This window comes from Sebastes umbrosus, chromosome 1 (genome assembly GCF_015220745.1).
Source record: "Sebastes umbrosus isolate fSebUmb1 chromosome 1, fSebUmb1.pri, whole genome shotgun sequence".
NCBI classification, from domain to species: domain Eukaryota; kingdom Metazoa; phylum Chordata; class Actinopteri; order Perciformes; family Sebastidae; genus Sebastes; species Sebastes umbrosus.
This window is the reverse complement of record NC_051269.1, coordinates 24,583,878-24,607,152: the sequence shown is the minus strand read 5'-3', so window position 1 is coordinate 24,607,152 and position 23,275 is coordinate 24,583,878. Positions and strand designations below refer to the sequence as shown.

Here is a 23,275-nt window from a genome sequence, read left to right as displayed (position 1 = left end):
GCAATGACAAAAACTATGAACCTAAGCCCCAAGTTGTATGAATAGGCAATGTCCCCATTGAAACTACTCTTTAGGTTAGGGCTGTACAACTTATTGGTTTAAAAGCTAACATGTTGATGTTCAGCAGATATAATGTTCACCATCTTAGTTTTGTGTGTTTGCTAGTTGGTACTAAACACAAAGTGCAGCTGAGGCTGATGGGAATTTCATTAGCGCTGCAGGTGTTGACCTGAAGACGGAGCTAGAGGAAGAGTCAGAGGATGACTCAGTAGATTTCCTCCTGGAAACATGAATGTCTGTCCAGTAGATAATTTAATGGCAATCCATCGAGTAGGTAAAAATATTCCAGTCTGGACCAAAGTGGTGGACGAACCAACCAACTGGCCGACCGGCTGACCAGAAGACCAACATTGCCACTAGCGTGGCTAAAAGGAGCTTGGGTTCACAAACAGAAGAATAATGGCAGCCAACATTTCAGCTCTCACACTGTCAGTGCTGCTCAGATTGCTTGACTGATTCACTGAAGCTCTTTTGCCCAAGGTACACAGTTGCTCTACTTTTGACTTCTTTATGTTGACTTCCTGAACTGATAAACCCAAAGAAACCCCACAAACTTTTTCCCACAACCATGCAACAGGGACATTATTGTGGCTACTAATCAATTTAGGATCGCATTTCAGGAGCCATATCATGCACACAACCTTAATCATCATCTTCAGAGAGGGAAAACTGGTATTACTGGGTCATAGAGCTCCTGAATCTACATCAGCCAGTGGACTGTCAATAGCATATGCCTGCTGACAGCTAAGAAGTAGCTTAAATAATTTGTCTGAATTTTGCAAACAGCAAGTCCAGCAGTAATTCAGTGTGTGTCCAGTGTGAATGGTGAGACCACCACAGTGGATTAATCTGCATGTAAGACAAAGAACAAAGCATAAAAGGGCACCACAGCAAGTCATTGTTTTTTCAGTCCCAACAGATATGCAGAATAATCACCTGGGACAGAACCCTGGCTACACGGTCTAATTAACGATTTCATTATTTCTCTGAGTCATTACATCCACGTTTGAAGCTGATGTTTCTTTTTTGTCTTGTTCTCTCATTATACAGTGATGTCATTATAATTTCACCCCTTTGTTCTTCTCATCCAGTGTTCATTATGCTGCTTTTATAGCTATTTATGTAACCAATGTCTCCAGAGCAGAGTATTCTTTAGCCATGGTAACAGCATCCTTTGGTTCAGACTGAAATTTAGTGCTCAACAGCTATTCAGAGGATTGCCATGCAATTTTATACAGACATTCATGATTTTCAGAAGATAAATCTTGACTTTGGTGATCCCCTGACTTTTACTCTGGTGTTGACTTTCAGTGAAATGTGAAAGCAAAATGTAAAATTAACTTTTGGATGGATTGTGATGTAATTTGGCTCAGACATTCATGTTCATCTAGGGTGACCAAAAGGGAAATCACAAGAACCAATACCAAGTCAATGGCAAAATTCTGCAAACATGACAATACTCGTTTTTCTACAGTAGCCTACCGCAGCTGACGGGGATCAGGGCTCGAGACTAAACCAGCGTTTTGATTAGTTATAGCCTAATAAAACATGAAATTATGACGTTATTTTGATGTTGTCCATAGACGGGCACTGTCATGTCTGTAGCCTACATGAATTATGGCTGTTGTAGTTCTTTTTTTTTAGCCGTTTACAGTAGTGCCACAAATTGATAAACAACTATGCATAGTAGCGACGCATAGCGGCATCGTTGAATAAAACATTCACAGAGAGAAATTAAACCTTCCATTGCTGACATGGAGCCCGGTGACCTGGGACCTGGTGAACATCCAGCCAAAAAATAGAAATCTTTATGTAACGTTGCGTTACGTTGCGTTGCGGAAGAGTGGGAAGAAAAATACCCATGGATCATTGCTGCCTTACGAGATCCAAACAGAGCGTTTTGCAAAGACTGCAGGGAAGAATACTACTATTATTATTACTACTGTTCATTGACACTGAATGTAATGTGGTTGTAGACTGTTTGTGTTGTTGCTTATGTGTTTGTATTTGACACTTAAAACATGAATTTTTGCATCTACCACGAGGTACTGATCCACCGAGGTTTATCAGTGTGGAGATCAGAGGTCACAGTCAGCCTGGAACCTGGTACATGATGTTTGCTGACATGAGGTTTTGACCCCAGAGAGGTTTCCCTGTGCATAATGCCACCGTGCTTTATCATGCATGATTTTTTTTTCAGTCAGATGAATATTTGCTCTGACCCTTGCACCCGCTACTGTTGTTTGTTTTCAGAAGATGCTATGCATGCAGTAGTATTTTACATTTTTTTCAAAATTAAGATCACACTCCCCTACAGATTGTTCAAGGTTCAACATATTCATCCATAAAAGCATGTCAGTTATCGTGCTCCCATCCGAAACAACCGACACCGATACAAAGACATAGGAAATAAGTACCCAAAAACTGTCCTTCTCTGTGGACTGACTCCGCATGTTCTGGAAATAGAAAATACTGGATAAAACAGATTTCGACAATACTATTAGTGATATAAAAATATCCATTACTTGCAAGTGAAATTTAATTCCTGTTATAAGCATTAAAGCATACATTTAAAATAAAATGTGTTCAGGATAAATTGCATTTTTTTTTAATTATTTCAATTTTTTTCTACTTTAGTTTTACTTTGATTAATATAAATACAAATACTAAATAGAAATAGAAATAAAAAATAATAATCTATTGATCTATTTAATGTTGATAAAATTGAACACATTGCACTATTAATGTTGACAGTCTAGTGTTTTGCTGTTCAGACATTACACAGCTACTTTCAAGCTGCTAGTGTGTTGTTTTGTAATTGTTACCACCAGGAGGAAAGCGACTCAATACATGTATAATTTTCTGTAACAGCTCTACAAAATAAACCTGGATTTAAAGACTATAATGATAACACTGTTTTGATACAGGTTAATTCCACACTCAGTTTATTGCCTCGCAACTGCAATCATGCCAGGTACAACTACATCAATATGCACTCACAATAATTACACGGCTGCTTTGTCTGCCTACTGTAATGCTGCAGCCATAATTTTTTACCTCATCATATCAGTGATGTGAGAGATTGTCTCTCACCACCTGTTAGGCACCAAACACGCACTCCTGTTCAAAGCTTTGTCTCAATTTTTGACTGCTTGTTTCAGATTATTTGACTTCATTTCTTTAATGGGGGAGGGAGGAGAGTGTAAACATGTAACATCTGTATGCAGGCTGCAGTCTGGATGCAGTGTTTGGAAGTGGTGACAACAGTGACAGCTCAGGCAAAGTAACAGGCAGCTTGAGAGTGGGAGGAAGAGGAGGAGGAAGCTCTGCTGCAAAGTTAAAATAGAACTAAAGAAAATAATTAAACCCTTTTCCCACCAAAATTAGCACGTATAGGCGATGCAGGTTTTTAAGCACGGGAAAAAACACTAATAATAGGCGTTCTTTTTTTAAAACTGATACTTATTCAGTCTCTCTTTCAAACTCTCAAACCAGAGTTGGTGATTTTTGGAACAGTGGAAAGACTAAGAGATGATTTTGATGAGTATTGTTTCTGTCGATTTTGAATGAAGCATGTTTTACAATAATAAGTAAGATAAAAATGATAGTTTCTGTCAATGGAGTCTGCTGGCTTTGAGGAGAGCAAATAAAAGCTGTTTCTTTTCACATCTTACTGGGTGAATTAAGGGTGTATTTTAACCAAACCAGAGTTGGTGATTATTGGAACTGTGGAAATACTAACAAAGACATTTTTGATGAGTTTTATTGTGTTTTTGTTGAGCTTGAATGAAGTGTGTTTTAAGACGATCAGTGAGGTATAATGACTGTTGTCTGACTGGAGTCTAATGGCTTTGAAGAGAGCACAATAATTGCATGTTTTGTATGCTGATAAATTATAATAACTGTCCAAATCCCTGTTGGTTTTATTCATTATAAATATTCACTTCAACAAGTGTCACATAATATCGCACCGGAAAAGGGGCCGAACGGCCGATCATGTCAGACTACTAGTCATTTGCTCCGGGAATGAATTCTGATTGTAACCTTTCCCACTAAGGACAAAAAACAAATGTTATTAAGTTTTTTTGTCCAGTGGGAAAGGGGCTTTATTGTTCATATGTGTTGCGAAATCACCTCTATGTTTCTGTGGTCTTTTCTCAAAGAGGTCAGTCAAACAGGTCAAATACTGATTTATGTGAGAAGGAAAGAGAAATAGTCGTTACAGCAAAGGTCACTGCTATTTTACACTGCTGTTGACATGTAATACTTCAGAGTCATATTCAAAGACAAATCCAACGGACCAGTGGGTAACCACATGTCTGACAGCCGGGTGTTTCACTGCTGAAATCCCAAATAAATGTGTGTTTCCCGCCAGTGGAGCAGCAGGTCAGACGTGCAGTGCATGCAGTGACAAGCTGGACTTCTCTGGCTAGAGCAGCGTGAGAGAGCCTCTGAACCGTCCTTCACTTGCTGACTGACTGAGCTGGCAAAACTTCAGTCCTGCTTCCCCTCCAAAAAACCTTATTTACCCAGAAGTCTGAGGGAGATCTGTCTGGCCCTGCTCCGTGTGTCCTGAAATCCTTGACACCAAGAGGATACTTGATGTGCAGCGTGTTGGCAGAAGAACTACTACTGTCAACTCACACACACACACACACACACACACACACAGGTGTGTGAGACAGAAATATTAATGTCACATCAGTGGTGCAAAATAAATAATTATGTTTTTTCAAGTACAATACATAAGTACAATTTTGAGGTAGTTGTACTTTACTTGACCATTTACATTACTTTACTAACTTTACTTTACGTACTTTAAGTGAAAGTACAGTAGTTTTATCAGATTTATATAGTTAAAGTGGAAACACAACTTTTCAACTTTTATCTCTCCGGCGTTTCCAAGTGGTATTACTGTTGGCGCCGATGTCGCAAAGACAACTGGATCGCTTTTCATTCCACCTCAAAGCCTTGCAACTACCAACACAGCCCGGAAGGCTTATATATAGCATGATTGTGCGTTTCATGAGGACGCATTTCAAGCTTTTTGCATGTCATTTGTACGCCACGAAACAAAACTACGGTAATGTACACAGTTAGTTTTAGGCAACAAAACCACTCACTTAGGTTTAGGAAAAACGCCGTGGTTGGGCTTAAAATAAGTACAATAAGTAAAATACGTACAGAAACAACGTAAAATAAGTACAAAAACCCGTCAAAAACGTAACTTACAAAACTAAACAGAGGTCTCCCGGCTGAGAGTCCTGTTTGTTGGACTCATCCACCTTCTCTCCCAAACACCATAAGCAGTCTCTCTCCCTTTTTATTCTACATCACTAGCTCTGAGTGTAGCATATTTACATGGATGCGTTTGCATTGCAGTCAGTACAGACTACTTGGCTTACAAATGACACGCCAAAAGCATGAACGTCCTTCTTTTTGCATCATAAATGCCTTGCAAATTATCGTGTCATTCATACGCCTTTTTGTGCGAACGGGCTGACCAAGAACAAAGGGCACACTGCATTCAGTTTTCCACAGTCACTTCGGGTGTCTGCCCTTTCCTCTACTGGAGAGTGATGCTCTTTGGTAACAAGGGATAGTTACTGGGGAAAACAAAAGCGCTTTCCTCTTCCTGTTTTGGTTGAGAAATCGTTAACGCACTTCCTTTGTGCCGTAAATGGAGCCTTCATTTTCCCGGGAGATCGTACCCGGTGGCAGACGGAATTGCACAGTGAAATAATCTGGTGTCATTATTTATAGCCATCATATTGTGCAATCAACATTTACTTCATAATTATAAATTAAAGCTAAAAAACTTGTCTATAGACAGCTTAAGTAGGACTTTGCATGCAGGACTTTTACTTGTAATAGAGTATTTTCATAATGTTGTATTGGTATTTCTACTTCAGTAGTACTTCTTCCATCACTGCCTGAGATTAGCTAAAACAAGACCATATAGTATTACTGCATGCTCCCTGTTTTCACTATAAAACCAATGTATAGAAATGCCAAGGAGATGCGATCCCGTCACATATATTGACTGGTAATTAAGTGGCACAAGATGCAGTGGTTATAGCATTGAGTGGTATCCATAGCAACAAGCATCATCTGGTCCCGCAGCCCTTGTGTCCTCTGTATACTACTCTATCTTTGACTGAGAGAAACATAATGTGCAAAAAATACCACAGTGAGTTTTTACAGCAGTAAATTGGCAGCTCACTGCTCACTGCTGTATTTTTTCTCGCGCTGCCACAGAATCAGATCCAGGAGCCCACAGTGACCATTGCTCAAATTAATGTGTGACGATATTTGTGCCTTACATTCTGCTACTGAAAGATGTTGATTGGCTTGTCCAGCTGCACCAGTGTCGTGTAGGTATATTTTAGTGTTCACGTTAGCTGGCGTTTTCACGACCCGTGCACAAGAGCGAGCTGTAAAAACTCAACAGTAGATGCTCCATCATCTATGCTTTACTGTAGTGTGATATATATATATATATGTATATATATATATACACTAACATCACCACCAATAACTCCAGTTTATAATAAAAGTGATTCCCTGACATCTACAACCAAACTTGAAGCCAGATCCTGATCTTTGCATCCATCTGGGGGTTTTATCCAGACACAGGATCCAACCTGTGGTGAGCTCTCAGATGAATAGCGTTGACACAGACAGGCTTTTCTGCCCGTTACAGATGAACCTGTGTGGCTCTGCATGCCTCAAGGGGATGCCGTAGTCTGGCACACTACTTTGTCTTTGAACACTCTAGCACGGTGCTTGAAACTGTGGGTGGTCACCGGCCCGCACCTGGGGACATGCTTTCATGTAGCAACAACTATATATATATATATATATATATATATATATATGTATTTACATATATATATATATATATATATATAGGGATGGAACAGTTCAGGGGAAAAACCGTGAAAACCGTTCAGTTCGCTAGTCACTGTTCGGGTTGTGTATGAATTGTTCGTTTCATTTGAAATAGGTTATGAGGCCCATTGTGTGCTTCTTTTCATGTAGAGTTTGGCTCCCTTTTATTGTCACACTACAAATGGGGAACAGCCTCACAGTTTTCAGTCAAAAAGGGCCTGCGCAGAAAAAAACAACTTCAAATAAAGTTATCGGGGGGAAAAAAACTTCTCAGTTGGCAGGGATGAAGTGGCGAGTGCGGCTTAAAATAAGTAAAAACACGTGTAGAAACAACTACAGTAAACACGTCACAAACTTCAATAAAAAAACATGTGACAAACTTACTCACAAAACTAAACACCAGTCAACAATGGTCTCGACCATGGGTTTCCTGGTTAAAAGTCTGTGGTTTGTTGGACCCATTCATCTCCCCAGCCGCCCACTGTGTGTTTACATTGCATTCAGTACAGGATACATAGCATACAAATGACACTCGGAAATCAAACGCCTTGCCCATTATCGTGGCATTTATACGCCTTTTTGTGCAAACAAGCTGGTTAAACACAGAGATCAGAGGAAGGAAACTAGCGGGACAGTAAATGACAGTGAAGAAGCAGTAAAAGACTCCCACACTATACTGAAATGAAATGAGTGCACTTAAATTAGGTAAATACAATATTTAGTTTATTTCTTTCGGAGGGGCGGGGGAAAACTCTAAAGTTCATTTCATGTTTTATTGCTCATTGTTTGATGATTTAAGGGCTACACTAAAGTAAAATTACATTTTTGATGAGCCCTTCTGTTTGGATGATTAAAAAACAAAATTCGAGTTGTGTTTTAGTGAGGAACATTTTTAATTGTCCGATTTTATTTGTAGAGTTTGTAACATACAATATTTATTTGTAATTTAATGCGTTAGGCTAAGAATATATGTTCATGTCCGAAAAATGTCTCACCACTTCCACAGTATTTTCTGTGTCATATAATTAACTAATTACTGAATGTGATGGATTTCAACTGTTCAGAGATGAAGGTCATTGTGGACCAACATTAATCAGACACATGTAAGTCTACACAAAGACAAATTCTGGTCTCCATTAAGAGCAACTCTTATGTTGTCTTTGTACAAGGAATTCATTCTCTCAATCCTCGAACAGTAATATAATATGTGTTTGAAGAAGACAGACACAAGTGTGGAGCTTAAATTTATGTTTAAATAAGTCTGTCCCGTGGTGACAGTTAATTTGCTCAATTTAAGCCTAAGGATAAAAAAACACTCAGAATCACTGAACTAAATAGATCGGAGCCCAAACCTGCATCGATGTCAAATCACTATCAACAAGCTGGAACAAGGCTTTTTAATCCTAAAATGGCACCAACTAACAAAGGAAATAGAGTCTGAGGAGCGTCCAGACCCACAGGAGCTTTCCTGCCGGTAATAGATGGGCCAGTGTGGCTGCATGTGTCTCAGCGGGCTGACTGAGTCTACCACAGCGATTCTTTTATACTTAGCAAAGACAGCGAGGAGAAAGAGGCTTCCCAAGCAGCCGTGACAGTCTGAGAAACAACACAAAGACGCCCCAAAACAAGGAGAGAAGCAGCTGAGAGTGGAACCGGCCTCTCCTGGGTGTTGGATTAATAGAATGCGAGGGTTGCAGCTTTGTGAGGTGGCGGCTAGAGGACTGAGGGTTGAAATGGGGAGAGGAGGGAGAAGACAAGGAGACAGGAACCTGTTTCTGCTACTGCTTCCTCCAGGGTTTCTGCAAGATTTACCAAGTTCAATTTAAGGCTTAAAGGCCTTTTTAATACCTCACAGAATGCAATCTAATGACATCATAATATACCAGCCAAAGTATGAAAGTATGATGGAAATCCAGGTGGCAACCTCCGCTTCTGACAAGTGAAGCCGTAAGTGCCTTAAACTTGCATTATTTCTAATATCCAGCAGGGGGCGACTCAATCGCTAGTCAGCTGATCATACACTACCAAAGACACAGAACACATTGTCATGTATACATTGTTATTACAAAATATAGATTATAGTTTGATATATAACATCACTGCCAACAGCAGGCAAGACAAAATATTTAAGACTATTGTAAATGAAATTCAAGACTTTTAAATTACCTTCTAAGCCGTTTTAAAGGAAACTAAATGCAAGGCAATTTAAGACTTCCCAAGACATGCAGATACCCTGTTCCTCTTATTAATTTCTCCAATATGACAGCAAAAATAGCCTCTGACCAGTTATAATAAAAGGAGGACTTGGGCTATGATATTGGATGATGTACGATTTGTTCCACAGACCTGCAGCGACTTCATTAGCGGAACATTGTGATGTGTGGAATAATAATATTGGATACTAAATTTAATGCATAATGTTGCCTCATAGAAAAGAGTTTTGTACCCGTTTGGAACGTAAGTCATTCATATTCATTAATGCTGGGGTTTTTTTTCAGTCATGGAGAAAGGCAATTCTCCCAGGTACAGGCAACAAAGTGAGCCAAGATCAAAAACTCCTTTCAAACAGTCTCTAGAAACAGGAGCTTCCTGTGCGATGAAAGCAGCCATGCTGAGGAAGTTACCTGGGAAGTTATTTTGTATTTTATTTTGCCAATCACAGCTGCCAAATTTGTTTTGAAATGCATCATGACCTCAAAAATGTTACTGACTGCCTCCTTTCTGAGTCTGGTTTTATCTTTTTTCTCTGCACAGCCTCTGCAGTGAGGCTCCACTTCCACCTGGAAAGTACTAAAAGATGTGGCATCTACAACCAACACGAGTGTAGTTTTAATGAGTCAGCACTCTTGTTGGGGCAACTTCAATGAATATAGGTCAGACAAAATGTATCCATGAGTTACGAGTTTGTCTGGTATCCCAAAATATAGTTTACAGTCCCAGAAAGTAGCAAAGCCTTTACTCAAAGTCAGTGCCGTGGTTAGCTATATTGCGTGAAGTAAGGCCTTTACACACCGGGGGGGGGTTTGATTTTGTTTTTTTTGTGCTATTAATTCACACGTCAATATATTTTTTAGAACTGTTGCTTTTGTCATGAGTACTTTCACACAGAACATGAATATTACACGGTGAAAAAGTGTTCAGCATTTTGTCAGTCGACATCTTGGTTTTTGACACTAGAGGCTGGAGCTAAGTACAACCGAACGCTGAATAAGACGTTTTTAGGCAACCAAAAAGGTTATAATTAACTTTCATGAACTGACGAAAAGACAGACAACACCCAGACCGGACAACACCATGGAAGCGACCTGTCAATCACAAGGTAGCCACACCCTAAAGCATCCCCTGCTTTATGATCTATTTGACTCTAAATGGGACCATAATTTAAGAAATGAATATCGTGCTGTATTGAAGAAGACTTAACACTAGCGATTGAGACCATAAATTCATGTTTACAATGTTTGCTGAGGTAATAAATCAAGAGAGAAGTAGGGCCATTTTCTCATAGACTTCTATACAATCAGACTTCTTTTTGCAACCAGAGGAGTCGCCCCCTGCTGACTGTAAGAAAGAATGCAAGTTTAATGCACTTCTGCATTGGCTTCACTTTTCCGTTGCCCACTGACCTATATTTATGATACAACAACATGGTGCCTCCGTAGTCAGAACCCAGGACAGCAAACTTTATTACTCCTTTCAACCTTGTCAAAGGCAGGGCAAACCAGATCCACTCCTTCCGTTCTTACCTTTCACAATAAAATCACTAGATATATAATATGCGCAGGTGAGTAGTTCACATTTTTGTGTCATGTATTTGTCACACCCCCGTTGTGTAAAGGCCTGTAGAGGGAGCAGATTTTTCTGGATGAAGTGTCCACATCCAGGTGTTTCAGATCAATCCCATTCAAATTCTGTCATCTCATCAATCGTTCATAACTGCTGATTCCTATCAAGGATCTCAGGGAGCTGCAGCCTGTTCCAGCTTGTAAGGAAATAACAGTCACTAGTCCATCAAACAGCAGACAAACAGAGGAGTCAGATTGATCGATAAAACCCACTCACATTCATAATACATGGAATGCCCCTCTACACTGTGCGAATTTTAACTGCCTCAGTTGAAAGAAACGTGGTAAAATCTATGGTCGTCAATTCGAAATGGTGGTCCTAGATCTCACTCTGCAACTGTCTCCTAGACGTTCTGTTTATATACAACTAATATACAACAGCAAATATGCTTTAAAAGAAACATAATGCTACCTGGATTATGTTTTCTGTTAACATAATGTGGAATTCATTAAATATCTGGCAAATCTCAAAAATCCTGATACTGAAGATAACATGGCAGTCCGTCAATCACTTTCGATTGTCACCCCTTTCGATTTGAATTAATTTTTTCCCACATATGAGAGACGTGGATTGATTAACCAGAATGACAAGCCATTTAGGAGATAGGGGCCCTCAAAGTAGACCCATATTGGACGACCACCGCTCCGAAAGACACAGATATCCATCGATTCTCTTTCGGGGGCAGAAGGCTTAGCAGGGTATTCCAGACGTCCCTCTCGCCAGCAACGTTTTCCAGCTCTTCCCGGGGGACCCCGAGGCGTTCCCAGGCCAGACGAGATAACGTCTGTTATGATTTGACGCTATATAAAAATAAATTGAATTGAATTGAATAATCTCTCTGTTCTGGGTCTACCCTGGGGCCTCTTACCAGTTGGACGTGCCTCGAAAACCTCCAAAGGGCGGCGTCCAGGAGGCATCCTGATCAGATGCCCAAACCACCTCAACTGGCCCCTTTCGACGCAAAGGAGCAGCAGTTCTACACCAAGCTCCGTCCGGATGTTTAACAAAGTTTAGGGGGGAAAAAAAGTCCTTGCCCTGTTTTCCAGCCACTGCTTGGCCCACGTTTAGTGTCTGCTACGCCTGACCTGCATATACTGCAGGCCTGCAGGAGGAAACTGGAGCACTGAGAGGACTCCACACAGAAAGCACCACCAGGGATTCACCCTGCGGGGACCTTTTTCCTGTGAGGCAACAGCGACAAACTGAGCCATTATACCGACTGTCAGGTCCATTTCAGCCACCAAAAACTGTACCTCCTCATTTTTAATAGGCTAAACTGCCTGATACTCAATATTTATGCTGATATACCCACCAGTCGGATATTCCACACAGAATTATGTAAATAATGTTTGACCCGGGTCTGATATTTAGCACTTTAAACAGCCCAAAGTGTTTCCACTCCACACTGAGCAGACAGGGTGGCTATCCTGCCTGGAGTCACAGCCACGCCAGCTAACAGGATTTGTTGTGGTGTGAATGGAGAATCTTCTTACCACGCAGTTTAAATACTCCTACCAGGACGCAAACTCTGCTGCTGCTTACAGTCATATTAGTGTCATTTTCTGCAGCTGCAACTTCAGGCTTTACGAAAGTAAACCCGTAAGTTCAACTTCCACACAGCGCAGCACAACATGAGTCATTGGGTGAATCATCCAGGTCAGACATCGAGAGTCGGTAAATAAAGTCATAGTTTTCTCATTAAGTGTGGTCAGATTAAAATAAAGAACTCCTTTATGAACTTATTGGTTTATAGTTCCTTTATATCATGACATCCATGCATATCTCGTCACATGCTTCGACCGTCGAATAACGCTGCTGGTGGGTTTACATTGGAGTTAGTTGAAAGCCCGGTTCGTCACATACTGTTGCTATAGGGTGCATCCGTGTGTCGGTTTCTAATGCCGAGGGGCACTTACCAAACTGTGGAAATTGATGGATTAGGAGTGAGAACGGATTGTCATATATGATAAACAGCAGTCATTTTTTTCACATTTTACATTGTGTCCACATTATTGCTTAAAATATCACTCAAACGATGTTGATTCTAAAAATAGTTTGACTACTTGACTTTTCATTGCAGTCATACTTCTCTTCAACCAATAGTTCAGCTGCATAAACACTTTCTTTCAAGCGTCAAAACAGCCCATCTTCAGATCGTATTCAGCGTCACTTTATACAAATCGGATGTGTCTCATTAACAGCTTCAGTTTCAGTGAATATCCTCCTAAGCTGAGGTTACAACAATTTCCGCCACTGATGTTGATCTGTGACAGGCTTAGTAAACATCTCCCTATTATTATGAATCTCCTGACACATTCAGTGCTTCGTCCACCTGCTAATATTTCCTCTTCTGTCAAATTGCATATTTGGTCTGTTGCATTTTGCTTTGCACCTTTAACTGTCTAATCATGTGTAACTGTCTCGTTATGTGCAAGAAGCAATTAGCCAAGTCGCAGTCCCTGTTCTTGGTGAACAGAGTGGAAAAAGCAATCCTGATTCTACATGTGTTTTTCTGCAAAAAGCATGGATATCCCATTATGAAAATGAATACGGTCACATATGGTGGAGTCATAATACGGTGCAGGTACCTAATGAGCTGCAGCCCACAGCCCTCCCACTAACTCCCATTACCAAAACATATCCAACCAAACCCACATAGCGCTCTCATTATGTGGCACATGTGGAAGGCCAGTAACAATACCCAGCCTCTCAATTAAAAAAAACAACACCAGCAGTACTCGTAAAAAGCTGCTGCAGCCAAATAGTTTTGTTTTTATACAAGAGAGACAGGGAGACGTTACATTTTCATTTTTCTCTCATGCTCGCTAAAATTTATGGCCAACAAAGGGGGGATACTCCATAATGTGCAGTGACAGGTGGATTTAATGACGCTGTATCTTCTCGTCAACGTGCACCTGTGCTGAGCCGACCGGTGTTATGGACTAATGAAGCGCATCTAGAGAGAAAGGGAAAGACAAACCGAGAGAAAGAGAAGCAAACAAAAGAAAAAAAGGGACGTAAAAGTCTTGATAGGTGAAAAACTGAAAAAGTGAGAAAGGAGTAGAGGCGTGCTGGTATACTGGCTACGAGCTACTATTTTCAATATTGATTAATCTGCCGATTATTTGATTCATCGATTAATCGTTTTGTCTATAAAATGTCACAGGATAGAAAACATGCCCATTACATTTTCCCAGAGCCCAGAATGACGTTTTAAAAAGATGTATTGTGTAGGATTTGGCGGCATCTAGTGGTGAGGTTGCAGATTGAACCCAACTAAAACTTCTACCATGCGCCAAGCGTGTAGGAGAATTATGGTGGCCAACGTGAAAATGTGAAAACGCTATTGGCCCTCTCTAGAGCCAGTGTTTGGTTTGTCTGTTCTGGGCTACTGTAGAAACATGGCGGCCAGCTTCGTGAAGAGGACCAGCTCCCTATGTAGATATAAACGTCTCATTCTAAGCCCTGACACACCAAGCCCACGGTCAGTTATTGGACAGTATGCTAGATTGACGGCGGAGATTGTCAGTGAAAGAAAACACTATAATTGCGAATCAGTGCACCAAAAGAGAAACGGAAGTGAGGAAAGCAAGCCAACGAGTAAAGTCAAGAGGACATACACAGATAACTCTTCTCATGTTTCATCGTCATCTCATCTGATTATTCTGATACACGGATATTTTCACAACGACAGGGTCATCTGGAATGAAGCTAAGTGGTGAGTGAGAGTGGTGTGAAAATGGTCGGCAGACGCCGCTTTGTTTCATGTACGTATCATAACAACAGCTTGTATATCCGCCATCCTCGGTCTTCCTGTTTCCCTTTTTGAATGACAAATACAGTCATGCTGCTGTGGAGTTATGACATCTCACCCAGGCGCAGCACGTACATGCTAAGTGGCCGTCAGCTGTAGTCTTTGCGATGTGTTCAAGTGCAACTTGTCGGCCAAGACAAAGGCGACATGAGGCGACGCAACAGTCGGCCTTCATCGCAGCTAGTTCTTTGACGTCGGCTTGGTGTGTCTGGGCCTTTAATGCAACACACTCCTGCTTTAAATTGTTTGTTTGGTCAAAAACAAAAAAAATATTCAGTTAACTATCACTTCTAACAAAGAAGAGCAGCAATATCTCACAGTTGAGCAGCTGAAAAAAATGAAACAATTCATCGATTATTAAAATAGTTGCAGTCAATCGACTGATCAACTGCCAAACATTTACTTGTCAGTAACTGGGATTTCACTACTTTGACATTTCATAGACTCAACGTTTAATCGAGAAAATAACTGAACTTAATGGATAATGAAGATAACTGTTAGTTGCAACCCTAATCAGAACATGTGTGAAAAAAATAATAGACGTGTAAGATCCAAGAGATGCAGCTCTGCAAAGTAATTAGTAGTCAAATGTCCTGAACTTAACCAACCTGCTACAGTAGTGTTTATCCTGTTACCTTCAATAAAGTTTCAAGGTTCTCAATTCAGGGTTTGTTGTCTGTTTGATGAATGTCAAAGCAAATTGTGAGGTATTTTTACTACATTCCAGCTCTAATAATAGTATTTCAGGAATATCCTGATGTGGCCACTGATATTTTAGTGTGAATATGTGATGCCGTTCCGTCTTTAATAATGATGTGAGGATGTGACAATTCTTCAGTCTAATTATTGATACTGGTACACGCCCCATTTGCTGCCACCCCATTGCCCTACATGTACTGTATAAATATTTTTTTTTTCTGGCTCAGACCTGACCCATTATCCAATTGGGAGGCGGGGGGGCAGTCTGGAGAGTGAATTCTTAATGTGTTTGTGGTGTGACTCCAGAGCCAACTAGGCCAGTTAGGAACATCAGGGGTGTAATGAAGTGAAAACAGCTGTTGAACAGATGACTGTTCTATCAGAGGGGGAATTAATTTCCCTCCCATTTCATTCCAAAGAGTGTTACGCTGAAAGGATGCAAAAAAACGGCTTCAGCTTACTGGCTTTCTGGTGTATCCCCCCTCCCATTGTCCTCAATATCCGACCCATTTACCCCCGCAATAAACCTGCAAAATTAATACAAATTGTTTGTAGTATGAATTAAAATGGAACATTTAGACTCTTACTAGAGCTAGACGATAGGCTTCTTGAACAAACGAGGATGTAGTAGAGTAACAATTCATTCCATTCATTCTTTTTACACTTAAATTTACAGTCAAATATCAGAGCCCTGTTTCAGAAACCGTGTCTAGTGAAAACCCTGAGTTAGTTAACTCTGAGATGAGGGAAACTCTGGGTCAGTTACTATGGCAACTGAACCTAACCCACGTTTCTCTCTGTCTCCTCCCTCTTACAGAGCTAGACTTATTTCCACATTCTTTCAATTTGTATCAAAGCGCATATCAAAGGTTTACTGTATGTCAGAATCTAAATCCTGGTTGGATGTTAGTTTGATACTCAGGAATATCTAAAGTTACCGCTTTTATCTGCTGTCAGTCATTTCTTTGAACATTCAAATATTCAACACAGTCTCATGGCAGTCGTGAAATAGTCACAAAATTGAATCTATTTCATTTGTGTACATAGACACAAATGTCATCTCTTTTGGGGCGCTCAGCACGACTTTCAACAATGTATTGTTAGTGCGTTTTCCTACGAATGTCCAGCAATACACGTGTCAATTTCTGCCCCAGTCTTTTCAAAACACGGCAGAAGTGAGCGTGGCTCACATACCCCCGCTCACTGCTTGACCCCTACTAAAGTAGGGCCAAAGGTTTTGCCTTTTGGAAGCAATGGAATTAATTTGAATTTTAGAAATTTTGGGCACCCTGGACTTCTTACCATGAAAGGCAAAACTAGACCACACTGCCATCATACCAAATTTGAAGTTCCTAAGTTAAATAGTTTCCGAGTACTACTCCGGAAACGAGTGTGACACGTGAACGAGCAATCGGAAGGACAGAAGGACACGCGGAGCGCTATATACCCCCGACTAAGTTGTCAATGGGGTATAATAAAACTACTTAGTTAGGTTTAGAAAAAGATCGTGGTTTGGGTTTAAATAACTCTGGAGGTGCCGTAACTCAAGTACTTAAGTTACGTGACAAATAAATCAACTTTGCCTTCTGGTCTCACACGGGACACAAACACAAAAACAGAACATCGCCTGAGCGAAAGTCCTGTGTTTTTTGACCCACCCATCTACACCGACCTCCTCGCTACGTTGCGTTCGCTGCTCTCTATACTTCCTGGTTCACAATTAAGTGGATTACATATAAATTGATTGTGTGATGACCATCACAAAAATGTGAGTTAACAATCATGTCTCTATGTCTTTAATCAGTATATTTTATATTGTTCATCGTCAGTGCATTTTATCCCCGGCAGATTAAAGCTGAATAAATACATTAAAAAGATAATGTAGGCTACAGTCAGATTCCACCACTTTATCATCCATTAAGGAAATGTCAGTCTGTTGAATTAATGGACAACTGAATAAAACTGTATTATATTATTGACACTTTTCCCCGCTCTGACTTTTTTAAAGATAAATGTGCACAGTCAGCATTAACATGCATTAATATCTCTACGTCGACTGGATTAAAATGGAGGCTTTGGCTTTTATTTACCTATTGCCATGGTGAATTGTAGTATCAGAGCTCCATTGATGATGTCTTTTTAAGTTTAGGTTCAACCTACTCAGTGTTTATTGAACCGACTCTGATCAGCTCTTCAGGATTCATCAACTCAGAGTTCAGGGTTAGAGTCAGACTTTGATAAACCTGCTCTCTGAAACGGGGCTCTGGACAATCTGAGGCAACCATGCATACTCATCTGAAAATAAATCTCATTTTCGTTTATTTCTTTATTTGACTCGAGGTCACAGTTTAGTTCGTTTTTTTTTTTTTATTGGCCTTCACACTGCGGAAAAAAACAGCACCATCTCCATGCTGTGTGTTTTGAAAAATGTGTGATAAAAGAAACACTTCCAGCTCCCTGTGAGAAACAGCCTTTCAAAGTCTGTTATTAAAACCATCCTGAGCTTGGCGACCATTAAGTTCTGAAGCTTCCTGGCCATTAAATTCTTTTCAAAATCAGCTTTTAACTGGTGAGAGTTAGCCCGGCCTGGAAGCTGAAGCTTTGAAAAGCTTACAAAAGTCACTAAGCTGTGGCTCAGAAATAAATAAAGAATATATACTGTATCTTAAGCAGATGAGGAAATGAGGTGTGTGGGAGGGGAGATATCTGACGCAAGTCAGAATGGATTACATTACCAGTATCTCCAATTAAAGAAATACAAGATGAGTGTCAGAGCCTGAAACAACCAGGGTTAATGCAATATTTAGAAGAATTTAGCAGAACTTAACTCCCCGTTTTAGCTTCAACACGCCACCTTCACAAATAAAATCAAAAATTTGCGCCGTGACACACACCCTCACCTCCACCCCCCACCCCTGTCATACATACTGCTGCGACACCACCAGCCCAGTCGCACAGCAGTTTGTGAATCAGTCATGAAATCTGGTGTTATTTTAACCCTAACCACAATCATTTCCTAAAACTGAGTAGTTTTCGTCAAGTAACTTCCGTACTTAAGTTACTGCACGTCCTGAGTTATTTTAACCCAAAACACGATCTAGTTAGTAGATCTATAAGTAGTTTGTTGCCTAAGCCTAACCAAGTCAAACTATTCCTAAACCTAACAAAGTAGTTTTAAAAGACTTTGAAAAGACTGGAGATTTGGAGATTCGTAGGAAAACGCATGAAAGATATGTTGCTCCAAGTCGTGCTGAGCATCACGAAAAAAAAGGAAAGTCATGTCTATGTACACAAAATTCATGACTATTTGACGAACTGCAGTGAGATTGTGTTGCACTCACTCTGTCAGACCATTTCTGGACATGACGTCACCTTGGAGAGTCATACAGTAGATTTATCATAGATTTTTGGGGTCTAGAGAACACAATTACTGGATTTTCTTGGGAAAATGCACACTGTAAAACCGTACTGTGTGACTGTACATGTCATTTACTTAAAGATTGTGGGTTGGGCGTAAAGTTACCCTTTAAGGCTGCACATCACGAAGCTTTGACATAATAAGAAGAGATAAGAAATAAGGAGCTCTGAGGAGACAGATAGAGAGGATTGTTTGAGGTCTTTAACTTAAAGTACTATCCTCTAATTATGGGACATATTAAGACTCTGAAGAGCTGTGAGGGTTTCAGCAGAATGAAGGAGATAAACTGATAAAAGAGATACTCCGATCCATGCAGTGTTGCACTGCATTTGAGCTTTCAGTCTGACGGACCGTCATCGGAGCAACAGAATGAAGGAGAGGTGTTCAACCAGCAGCAGCGGCAAAACCAGCGATGCTGTCCATGTTTCTCACACACATTCATGTTCTGTGCTTTCCTCTCCATCTTACTCTGTCTTCTAAAATAGAGCAGACCGAAGAAACCAAAGAAATTCTTAGATTAAACAAAGAACTTAGAATAAATAAATAATCGACGAAAGAAATCCTAAGCAAAGTTCACACTGCACGACTTCCAAAGTCGTCAGATCACAGTACTGTTAACACTACACAACTTGCTGTCTTAATTGGGAGTCTTTAGGTCGTTATGGTTTTCCCACATGACTCACCGGAGACAGGGGGTCACACACTACAATATCTTTCACCAGGAGGAATCCCCAATGAGGTCTCCAAACTACGTTTTGTCAGCAAAACATGTGAGAAATACACGGTAAATGACGCGAAACACATTGCTGATGTTGTTGTTGGCAATTATTTAGCTTTTTTCTTTGTGAAAGAAATTGTGTGAGCGGATACAAGTTCAACCTGCTGATGATATTCGATGGAGATGGAGATGGTGATGGTTCATCTTTCCTCTTTTTGGAAGTCAACAACCAGCACTTAATATACACAGGTCTCACAGGGATAGCAAGGCAACACACACACACACACGCACACGCACACACACACACACACACACACACACACAAGCTAAAGCCACTGATGGAATCCTCCAGCTATAGCAGCCCACTGAGCCAACTTGCCCCAGCCTCTCAGTCACACCACGCGTGCCTCTGAGAGGGTTTTCCTTAAAACCAGCTCACACTGCAGGCGGTGCAAACGGATGAGGGGACTCTGTTGTGGAGGAATTACTGGGTGGGTGAGGATTCGTATAGAGAACAGGCCAGCCTTCAGCATCTGATGCTGTGCAGCTGGAGCCCAACAGCTGCATGAGAAAAAGCGGGCTTACATAATAAGAAGCGGGCTGCCACTAATAATGATAACGCTGGTAAATAATGGTACGTGTCCACAGGCTCCGTGCTTTCCATGCTTCCCATTCATTGTCTATGTATGCAGCCGCGTGATGCATTCTGGTAGAGTAGCGTTGCGATTCGAGAAACGGAGTGTCGCGACGCCCGCTCCTCATTTGCATAAAGTTGAGGCCTAGTCTACTTTATGCAAATCACGGGCGTCCGACGCGACTCACCGCCTCTCGAAACTCCCGAGAATCTTTTAAAATAAATGTTGTCGATCCAAAATAAAGACAGATTCAGCAACTGCGTGGCTTATTTCTCGCCGGGAAAGCTTTCGTCCAATCAGGTGGGGACAGCCTGTTGGTACGTGTCCACAGGGGCGTTTTTATCGCGAGGGGACACAACGCTTCCCAACATTGGACACTTGGTGGGCGCGTTGCTAGACACAGGCTCTCCCCACCTGATTGGACGAACGCTTTCCCTCTGTTGGCTGCTGCTCCCAGCTTTCAAACCAGAAACAATATGGAGGCTCGTTTGAAAACTTTCTTCTCTTATTTCACGAAAATAGTTCACGAAATGTGTTTCTGAGAACATTTGAGGCGAGAAATAAGCCACGCGGTTGCTGAATCTGTCTTCATTTTGGACCATCCATCCATCTATCTGCAACCGCTTATCCCGTTAGGTGTCGCGGGGGGGCTGGAGCCGATCCCAGCCGACATTGGGCGAAGGCAGGGTACACCCTGGACAGGTCGCCAGTCCATCGCAGGGCTGACACATATAGACAGACAACCATTCACGCTCACATTCACACCTACGGGCAATTTAGAGTCCACAATTAACCTTCATTTTGGACCGACAAAGTTTATTTTAAAAGATTCTCGGGAGTTTTCGAGAGGTGGCGAGTCGCGTCGGACGCCCCCGTGATTTGCATAAAGTAGACTATAGACCTCAACTTTATGCAAATGAGGAGAGGGGTCGTGACTCTCCGTTTCTCGAATCGCGACGCTACGCTACCATAGACAATGAATGGGAAGCAGTGGAAAGCACGGATCCTGTGGACACGTACCATGAGTTCCGGTCTCCCCTACCTGGAAGAGGCGCAGTATGTTGGCCACCATGATGGACACAGAGCTGGCCGACGCTCCTACGACCCCGACAACTTTCTCCGGCTTGACGAACACCGGCGGCTCCCCGTTGGTGCACCTCACGTCCGACGTGTCCTTCTGGATGAGCGCCTGGACGAACGTCAGTGACTGCTCCAGCGCGTACGTGTCCCGCGAGCAGGTGTCCAGGATGCGGGCGCCCAGGGTGACGTTGGGCAGCAGCTCCTCGTCGCCGTTGATCTGGTCCAGGGCGTACATCATGGCCTCCAGCCGGTGGATGCCGTTCTCCTTCTTGATGTCCCCGCACGGCATCCCCGGGACCCCCCCCACCCCTCTGGCGTGGACCGGGAAGAGCCCCCCAAGCGTCACGTCGCCCTCCACACGGATCGAGTGCGGCGCGTAAATCTCCTGGGAGCCTGCAAGGTCCAGGTCCAGGAAAGCATGCAGCATCCACAACACCCGGAATGTAATAAAACCCGGTTTTAGTTGAGGAGCACAGTGTCTTCCCATGATTTTCACGTTCAGCAGTTTCAACCAAAAAGCTTAGAAATAAGGATTAGAAATAAAAAAACGTAGAGACACTTTTTTTTTTTTTAGGAGAGTTTTACGAATCCAACTGTTCATTCCTGTCCTCGATCCAGCACAGAAACAATAAACACAGGTGTCTCAGATTATTAGACCTCCTGTAAATCCACGCAGGTGCAGCAGATGCGTTATGCACTCACGCACAAACATCCAAAAACCAAAACCCAGCGACTGATTCACCAATGCGTTGTTATCATCCTGAAGTGTGCGCAGAGCTGCTGCTGCTGCTGCTGCTGCACACAGCCATGGTCGCTTGTTGCTTGAGCACCCATTCCAGAGGATTTCAGAGGAGAAGAAAGAAAGAAAGAAAGAGAATAAACCGCACCATCGGGTTGTTCATTAAAGGGCAGCAAGCGAGAGGAAGGAAAAAGACGCACTCCGTTTAAGTCCTATATCCTGGTATATTCCGTCTTTGGAGATGTGAATAATAACCCAGCCCACACGTTCGGCACTGATGTCATATTAAAAAAAAAAATAATAATAATAATTAAAAAAAATAAATGATCACACCTTGCAGATGAATATCAGGCAATAGTTTCCTGAGAGAGCCCGGAGAGAAGATGTGAGGAGAGGAAAAAAAGGAGAGAAGGCGTTGAAACGCGCTGCCGAGTGAACGAAATAACTCTGCTGAGAGCCGAGCCAGTGTGTGTGTGACAGACTCCTCATCCTCTCCTCCTCCTCTTCCTCCAGCAGTCCGGGTCCACACTCACTCACTCAGTCACCTGTCTGCAGCGCAGAAGAAGAAGAAGCACAGAAGTGTAGTTGTGTGGTGTTCAGGATTTCTGCGCTGAAACTGTCCGAATAACGACAACAAGAGCGAGATCTTCCCTCTTCTCTCTCTCTCTCTCTCTCTCTCTCTCTGCCACCCACCAACCCTCTCTCTCTACACACATTCACACGCAATCACACGTGCACAATCCACCCACGCGCCCTTCGCGTAATTATCAAAGGTGCCAAAACAATTTGCACACTGAAAAAATAAAAAACACATTTTGAATAATGAAAAAATCTCCTCCTGTTATTATGAATGACTGCATTCATAAGAATAGAATATAATAGAATAGAATAGAATGTAATAGAATAGAATAGAATAGAATGTAATAGAATAGAGTGTGTTGTTTTCCAGAAATAACTCCAATGTTTTGTCGTTCGCCTTCTGTTCCAACACATAATATTGTTTTTATCAGCTTGATACTTCGTGACTTGGTGAATTACTTATCAACCTGATGTCATATTTCAGAAGTCAGCAACAGAGAATGACTCACTTCCTCCTCCTCCTCCTCCATGAATCCTAAATAATGAGATTTGTGTTCATCAGATACTGTCTCTAACATGGAGTCAGACTAACTTAAAGGGTATCATGACAATCCAGTCAGTTTGTTTTTTTTTGTGGGCTGCCTAGATCAGAACAACTTTTTTTTTTTTCCTGGGTCTTTTTTTTTATTGACAAGATGATAATATACTAGACAGTCTCACGGCAGTTCGTGGAATAGTCAATGAATTGAATCTATTTGATTTGTGTAAGTAGACACAAATTTTCCTTTTTTTCTATGCA

The 23,275-nt window shown here is 41.6% G+C and overlaps 1 protein-coding gene across 3 annotated transcripts in view; it reads right to left on the bottom strand.

Moving 5' to 3' along the window:
• Window positions 1-22,781, bottom strand: part of LOC119485726 (metabotropic glutamate receptor 7) — a 334,706-nt gene extending 311,925 nt beyond the window's left edge. For all 3 annotated transcript variants that reach the window (XM_037765486.1, XM_037765478.1, XM_037765494.1), the window contains exon 1: window positions 21,121-22,781. In XM_037765486.1, coding sequence (XP_037621414.1) covers window positions 21,121-21,645 — 525 coding nt within the window. In that variant the 5' untranslated portion in view covers window positions 21,646-22,781. The remainder of the gene's footprint in view (window positions 1-21,120) is intronic.
• Window positions 22,782-23,275: the final 494 nt, after the last annotated feature.